Here is an 8,400-nt window from a genome sequence, read left to right as displayed (position 1 = left end):
TGTGTGTGTGTGTGTGTGTGTGTGTGTGTGTGTGTGTGTGTGTGTGTGTGTATACGGGTTTTTCCTACAACGTGGGGTATTTTTTTCAAAAAAAAAAAGCAGCCAGGTGGGGACCAAAGTGAATCGGTCCCCACGGGTCCAAATGCATGTTACAGGTGTGGGGTTAGGTTTAGGACTAAGGTTTAGGTTAGTTTTATGGGTTAATTTCTCTGTTCAGGGTAGATTAAGTGTTTTACTTTGTTTTTCTTTCCTTTTTTTTCCAAGTAGCAACCTAATAGATTCCTGTTTTGTTGTATTTTATAAATATGTCCAAGTTTAATAATGTGTGAAAAATCCACAATTTTTTCAGTCAGTGTTTAACACAGCTGGAACATTAAATTTTATAAAATATATGTCGTACTTTTTAATTTATTGTAAAAAAAATAGCCCTTCACATCATAGAAAGACCCTTGATTCAAGAGAAATGTCAGGTTTTTAAGAAAAGGGCAGCTTATCAATTAATCGTTAGTCGATCAATAAGATCAATCAACTTTAGATTAATCCATTAATCGATAACTTGCACCCCGAAATGTGACAAGACTGTTCACAATGAGTTGCTTTGAAAAACATCAGATATGTATCCGATTCAGTACCATATACTGAAAAAGACCTGGATCTGATAAAAAAAAAAAATCAGATTTACCAAGTTCAGACTGTCATAAAATAATCATATGGGTCGCATAGGCCTGCAGTTTGAATGTAGACATTGGTTCTTGACCGCCTGCAGTCTGCATTTTATTCCATGCAGTCAGACTTACTCCAACTTAAACTCCTTCTTCATGTTGACGAAACAAAGACCATGTTGTTTGCTAATAAAAAATGTGCCACAAACTGTATTCAGAATTTTAATTGTTTATCTATAGTTTGTAGAAACTTGTAAAGGTCTAAGTGTTGTCATTGATCAAAAGCTCTTCTTTAAATATCGCATTGACCACATTTTCAAAATAAAAACTGAAGCTAAAACAAGAATTTTTCTTTAGAAAATTTTCATGTTTCTCTCTTGTGGCTCGCAAACATCTCGTGTCTGCAACCTTCCTTTCACTACGCCATCAAGGTGATGATGTTTGTTTGAATGCCCCAGCCAGCTCTCTGCAAATGTTGGATGTTGCTTGTTATGGAGCACTCCAATTTAACATCACTGTACCCTGTACTCACTGATTAACTGGCCAACATTATCTACCTGCACACTTCTACACTGGCATATCTTTATTTACAAATCTATTCTCGGTCTGCTGCCTCCTTATCTACATACCAAGATGTTACAAAGACAGTTTAGTCATAGTCTGCGTTCCCAGGATTTTATTTCTTTTAGTGTCTCATTAGTTCATGCACAGAACTCTGAAAAAAGGCCWTTTCCTATTCTGCTCCATTGTCCTGGAATTCACTGTAGCAAGAACTGAAATTGTTCAGTTTATTCCCACTGGGACATTTTGTATAATCAATGTTGTGTGTTTGTGTTACAGGTCTCTCTTGTAAATTAGATTACCTGTCTCAATGTGATTACCTAAGTAAAGTAAGTAAGTAAGTCAGTAAGTAAGTAAGTAAGTAAATAAATAAATAAAATGATTTAACTCACAGCTTTATATCGCTATCTTCTACAAACCACCTCATAACAATAAATCATCTTGTAGAGAGGAAACACACAAACACATGCTGAGGGTCAAAGGTGACACTGGTGTGTAATTATGAGGCATCACAGGCGAAGGCAACACGCTCGCTGCTCACTTACTTTTCTGTCCTGATTTGACTGCCATCACATCAGTGTGTGTATTTATTGCTCTAGCAAACACAAGTCACATGACATCAGGCATTTCTCTGTGTGGTCATGTGACACACCCACCACTCCTCCAGGCCCCTCCTTCCTCCAACTGCTCCTTCCAACATGGAAACCATGGCAACAGCCAGTTGGAACCAGTTTGTGACACATAGCCTTCATTTTGTGAGAAGTGCAAGGCAGAGTTCAGGTGCTGCTGTGGGAGAAAATGGAGCCTGAGCCCTAGGAGCCTCAAAGTTTTCAGAATGGGGGCAGGCTGCTGGCAACCACATAGCGACTTCCTGTATGACTCCTGTCAGACCACTTGCTAAGTGCAAATTTAGACAGAAACCTGAAACTCCAATAGACACAGCTCTAAGCAAAACAACCCACTTTGCTTGCATGTGTAAAACAAAATCTGAGGCCTCGGTTCCATAAATGGGTTCTCAAACAACTACTRCAAAATGCAGATCATCTCTTAAAGCCTCTTTTCTATCTGATCCTTCAATGTCAGTTAAGCATACMGAAACTAAAAGGCAAAATCAAAGTACTTTCTTTGCATTTATGTACGCAGATTTRTGGTTTCTTGTACAGATGGAAACACTTTTCGAGTTTATTGTAGACAAACCAGGTCGATAAAGAAATAAAGGCTGAGGAATATACTGCTGCTTTAGTGTAGTGTTTATTCTGTTTCGTTGAGTAGTGGTCTAAGACTAAAAACAGACACTTCGTGTAAACTTTACTGTCTGTTTTACATGGCAAACAAACTTAAAGCCTCAGCAAGAATGTCACTAATGTTATCAAAATACAATTAATAAAAAAAACAGCCAAGATCTAGGTAAATCAGTTGTTTTCTTGCCTCACCTTTTAGTTGTGCTCATATCAACGGGTTCATCTCCAGCTTGTACCTCCACCTTAATGGTAGCTTTTACTTCCCCAGCCTTCAGGATGCTGGCTGCTACCTTAGCAGCTTGCTCACTCTTCAGCTTGATGCCCTCAGCTCCAGACCCCATGAGGGCCAGTGGGGTCCCAGCGGCATCACTTCTCTCCAGCTTTACCCGTTTGTCCCCTAAGGAACCAGAAAGAGCYGCATGGTCCCTCTCCAGAGCTCGCTTCTGGCTGCGCGTTTGACGCACAGCCTCTTCCGACATGGCTGCTCTCACCCTGGAGATAAGGACAGAGCACATGATTACAAAATAATGAAAAAATAAAAAAATAAAAAGAACTTTTTCACAAAACACTGAAACAAACCAAAAAGAATGTTTAATAGGGGAAAATATCTGATTAGTCAGCACTAAAAAGTTTACAATAGTGCAAAAATATCAAGATGCATTACATAGTGTTATATAAGACAACTGGAGTGCACACTGGTCACATGACCTTGTGATTCAGTGTAGCATCCATTAGCTGAGAAGGCAAATGTCTGTACTATGTGTTTTGGTAGATATTGGCTAAAAGCTACAAATAAAGGCTATGTAAAATTTTAATAACTAAATGTATTAGATATAATAATATTGTTAAGAATGTATATAAAAATGCCACAAAGATACATGAGTTACAGATGTTCGAACAGACAAAAGCAGGCATGCGTTCAGGCCTATGACTCCATTACAATAGATGGTAGAGATGTCAACAGGATTTGCCTGGTTAAATAAAAGGTTAATAAGAGCAAAGGGAAAACGTTTCCTTTCACAAGAAAGTTAAATTTATCTTATTGACCTGAATATGTGATCTGATCACAATTGAAACATATAATTCAACTGTTTAAAATTAGCCTATAAAGCTGATGTTATTGTTGAATTGGTTAGTAGATTACTTTCTGCGCAATATATTGTTAAACAGAGTCTAGCAGGAAGTATACTGTACAAGCATGCTACAATTCAGTACAAATTATTAAGTTGTACAGGGTGGATATTGCAACCGGTTGTTGTAATTTTTACCTTGTAAACTCTTTGCATAAATTCTGAAACTGTACTTAAGCTTAGATATAAATTAGACCAGGTCTATTCAACTAAACTACTCCGGGGGCCACAGTTACGGCAGGCCAACAGCTCAGGGGCCGTACATCCAGCAATTAAAGTCATTATGTAAAAAAACAAGTATTACAAAGATCTGTTACTTTTTAAATAGTTTATTTTGCTGCATTTAATCATGAATACTACATACAGAATTCTATGTAATAAAGTCAGTGATAATAAAACAACAACAAAAACAAAAGTAAAGTATACTTTTAAAGCTTTGTTATTATATTACATAAAATTGAACTAACCGCTTATCCTGGTTCTACAGTGCAATACAGTATGCTAGTGCATTATCTCTTTTGAACTTGTGGAATGACTTTTTCCCTTTTGTTTAAATCTGAGATCAGTGTTAATGGTCTTTTTATAATTAAAGCGCCTTATTTAAAAAGATGGCCATTTCAGAAATTGTTTTGTTTGACGTACTTTAAGAATTGTTTGTTTGCCAAGAGTTTATTTCAAATAGTATAATTTACTGTGTCATTTGGTTTTGGTTTTGGTTTTGTTTATTTATGGTATGATCTTACCCATTTTTGACTAGTCTTATCTCCTGGCATGTTATATGTTATCGGTTATTATCGGTTATCGGCCATTAGAAGGAGAAAGTTATCGGTTATCTGTTTTGGTTCTTAAAATAAGTTATTGTGCATCCCTACAGTATGTAGAAAATTAAGTTGGAGAATCCCTAAAAAAATTAAGGATGCTGAAATGAGTTTGCATCTATAAAAAAAAATAAAAAAGACTACTGATTTAAAGAAAAATGTCATTCTTTACAGAAAGAATAATAGACTTCAGGTTACAGACTTCTGTCTTTGGATTGTACTTATGAAAATGCTGGGTGGGTGATAGGTTGCAACATGTATTTTATTAACTGATAAACTCCTTTGCTATTAGTATTATTTAATGGATTACTAAAATGTCAAGTAAGCAAAATCAATATGTTACAATTTTTCTATCAACTTGACTCACAGGCATTAGATTTATTTTTTGATTCTTGAAAACGTTTTACTTTCCATTCAAGAAACTTTCTCAATTTGCCAGCCACTACAGCTCCAACAATGTACAAGTACAACCCTGAGGTGTATAAACATCTCCTGTTCCTCTGTCTGCGCCCCCAAAACATTACGTAAATCTCACAGTAAAGCAGCAGCACTAGATAAGAGACCCACTTTGATTTCTGGGAAAAACATTACATAGCAGGAACACAACAGCACTGAACACAGTGTTCAACAATCACATCAAACAAACAAATGTAAGCCACGCGTGTATAATTCAATAGGCACTCATATCCTCACTTGAATTAATATTTTACACCATTTTATATCAAAAATATATCTTGCCTGTAAACACTTTGTGCAAGGATAAGTACATACTTACAACTCATAAACATATCTTGAAAATTTTATGAGAGTCAAACCACTTCCCTGAAAAACCAGTTTTAACTGGTCCAAGTTGGACAGAGAGCTAGGGTTTAACCTTTTGAGAAACAACAGTGAAGATCCAAACATGGAGCAAGGCCGGAAGAGAGAATAATGTCCTCAGACATCTCAAAAAAGCAATCACATCCAGTACATGACCTTTTTCTAGAGCTGTTCAGTTTCAACAAATAACATAAAAAGCTGCTATCATGGTAAATGATTACTGTCCAAAATCACTTTTGTTTTCTGTTAAAAACCTCTAAAAATGAAAGACCATAACTGACTAAAGAAAACTGAAAAGTACTGAGAAGTAATAAGCAAGGCTCTTATAATATGTGAAGGAACACATAATTTAATAATTAAAGCTTTATCTAAAAAGCACTGAAGTGCAACTACACTTTATTTCTTATGCTGAAATATAACTTTTAGGTAAACTGTTTACCTTTTTTAGATATGCCTTTTTTCAAAGTCTAATAATGACAATTATTTGAAAAAATAATTAGGGCTAAAATGAGTTGTGTTTAGTGTTATTTGTAATTAGATCAGGTTTGATTGTAAATCATGCTAGACAGCTAGAAAACATAAATATTACTGAAGTTAAAAAAAACTTAGACATGGGTGACACCTGGACATTAAAATTCTACCTCATTATTAATTAACTAAACAGATTAACTCTTTGATCTCTGGGGGTGACATTTGGCAGGTCATTAAGCTTAAATGTCAGCAAACAACGTTCAAAACAAATATAGCTAACATTCAGGTCTGCTTCTGTGGAAGTTTGGTTAGTCTGAAAATCACACTGAGCTGATCCACAACAAGGACAGATGTGCCCTGCTGTACCATCCCTGCCTGGAGACAAAGACCATTTGCTGGAGATGACAGCTTGTGTGAGTGGGTATATTGCACGCAGTACTTTTAAAGTCATCCTTAACCAGGAAAATTGTAATAATAGCAGCACAATGCTCTTGAAACAACAGTCATGGTGCACCATGTCAGACACAGAATGGCTTTAATTTACGTTAACCTTGCAGTCAAATCTTCAGGTACCTGAATTATTTTAGCAGCCAATTTSAAGTTTTGAGACGTTAAGTTGTCTTTTGTCCCAGAGGAGATTCACTGTGAATCCAGTGTTTACTGTACTGGATGCATTGGTGCTAAACATGGACTATAATTAGGACTGTCAAGATAACAAATTTTGCTGGATGATAAACTGTCTCAGAAAATATTGCTATAAACAATATCGTTTGGAGACCAAGTTAAACTAGCATAATGACCCCGCTAAGTTTATGAAATTTATGTACGTAAAAAATAAATAAATAAACAAACACAACTTTTGGGAATATCGGGAAACTTGGGAAAACAACAACAGCTGATGAAGCTGTGACATCACTTCCCACCTCCTCTATCCGAGTCGCACAATTTATTCTTTGTTTTGTCTTTACCTAACTTCATAAAATAATTGCAGTCACCTGCACACTACTTGCAAAGTTGACAAAAAATTTTGTAGTTCAAAAAAATAAAAAAATAAAATAAAACTCTGCAAACCCTTGGTTCGGCATGGTACTGAAAGCATCCTGAGGTGTCWCCAGCTAAAAGAAGATGTCGGAAAACTGAAAATGCTCCTCTGTCTAAATGCCTGTTCATGGGGCAGAGGTTACCAGACCATGCACCTGGCAAATCCCTGACACCAGAGTTCACTCCTCCCTACGTTCAGAAGTAGAAAAGATGAAGACACAAATAAAACAAATAAGCAGGCAAATGAATTATCAACCTCATTTAAAATTTATTGTGYGATTATTGATTTATTGCTAATCACAACAGCCCTAGCTGTAATAGAAAAATCTAAAATAAAAAGTTCTGTATTCACTTAGGATCAGTGGTATCCACGTCTGGCCCGTAGAAGCCCAATACCCAGCATGTTTTAATAGTTTCCCTACTCCAATCCACACCTGATTCAGTGGTTGAATTACCTCTTCAGCATGTCCTACAAAAGCCAACCATTCATTCCAATCAGGTGTGTTGAAGCAGAAAAGCATCTAAACTTGCAGGATTGGGGCCCTTAAGAAGCAGGGATGAATACCACTGCTTGAGACCTGCAGAGAGGGGTGTTTTACTTGATCTCATTCGTGCACCTCCTTTGGTTGATTCAAACATCAAGAAGTCCAAAGGGGAGCCTGAAAAGTAAAAGCCAGACACAATAAAGCATGTTCAAAAGCTGCAACCCTTGTACTATGTCCAGGTTGAAACAATCAAATTCAAAAGCCTCCATTTAACAAGTAATGTACACAATTTACATGTTATCATAGTGTATTACTTCAGAAAGACAAACAAATTAACTAGTACTAGTCGTAGTAGTTTAAACGTTCTGTGTAAAACAAACTACAATCACACCTAGAGGTCTGCTTTTTCTATTGATATGTTCCTAACACTGAGGAACTGACACTCAAACCTCATTATTTAGGACATTTCAACAAGTAGTCCTGGTCAGGATTTCKCCTTGCTACATCAACAACATAGACTAAGATGGAAAGAGAATTGATGTGTGCTTGTCCATTCAAAGGGTGAGTAAAAATAACAAAAACAACAAACAACCAACCTCATCATCAGATCCTCATCTCAGACCAGTTAAATAAGAAAAATAAATAAAACAAACATCAATCAGAGCCCCATGTGACATGACATTACTATTTTTTTTTTTCTGGGTGAAGCAGTCAGTTTATGATCTCTTGTGGAAAAAAGCAAACGCCTGATATTTCTGACAAAAACAACCCAGACAATTAGTGGCTGAGAAACTGCAGAGAAAGGAATGTAACATACTTGACATATCGCTCTTTGTGGGGCAAACCGATTTCAAAGCAAACAGGTTTGCTCTTTTGACTGGAAATGTAACTAAACTGATACTGAATAATACAAGAAACAAGAATAAACTTGGTGGATGGGGACAGATGTATTAATGATGTGACAGTTCATGTGTCAGCAATCATCATGTCAAAAGCCAAAAATCAAATAAAATAAACCTACCAACTGGTCTAGAGCAGTGGTTCCCAAACTTTTTATCTTCTGACCCACAAAATATCCATGGCAAAAACTTGTGACCYCAAATATTACTGGTCTGAGTACACGAACTTCGTTAATAACCCTAAAAACACAGGCTTTTTGACAATCTAAACAG

General features: G+C 36.3%; 1 protein-coding gene across 1 annotated transcript in view; it reads right to left on the bottom strand.

Annotated features, from left to right (window-relative positions):
• The window catches only part of gatad2ab (GATA zinc finger domain containing 2Ab), a 49,593-nt gene that overhangs the window by 11,631 nt on the left and 29,562 nt on the right, over positions 1-8,400 (bottom strand). The window contains exon 2 of the mRNA XM_014016770.1: positions 2,657-2,956. Coding sequence (XP_013872224.1) covers positions 2,657-2,943 — 287 coding nt within the window. The 5' untranslated portion in view covers positions 2,944-2,956. The remainder of the gene's footprint in view (positions 1-2,656; positions 2,957-8,400) is intronic.

This window comes from Austrofundulus limnaeus, unplaced genomic scaffold (genome assembly GCF_001266775.1).
Source record: "Austrofundulus limnaeus strain Quisiro unplaced genomic scaffold, Austrofundulus_limnaeus-1.0 Scaffold153, whole genome shotgun sequence".
NCBI lineage: Eukaryota > Metazoa > Chordata > Actinopteri > Cyprinodontiformes > Rivulidae > Austrofundulus > Austrofundulus limnaeus.
Note: the sequence above shows the minus strand (reverse complement) of the source record. Positions and strands in the feature narration are given on the sequence as shown.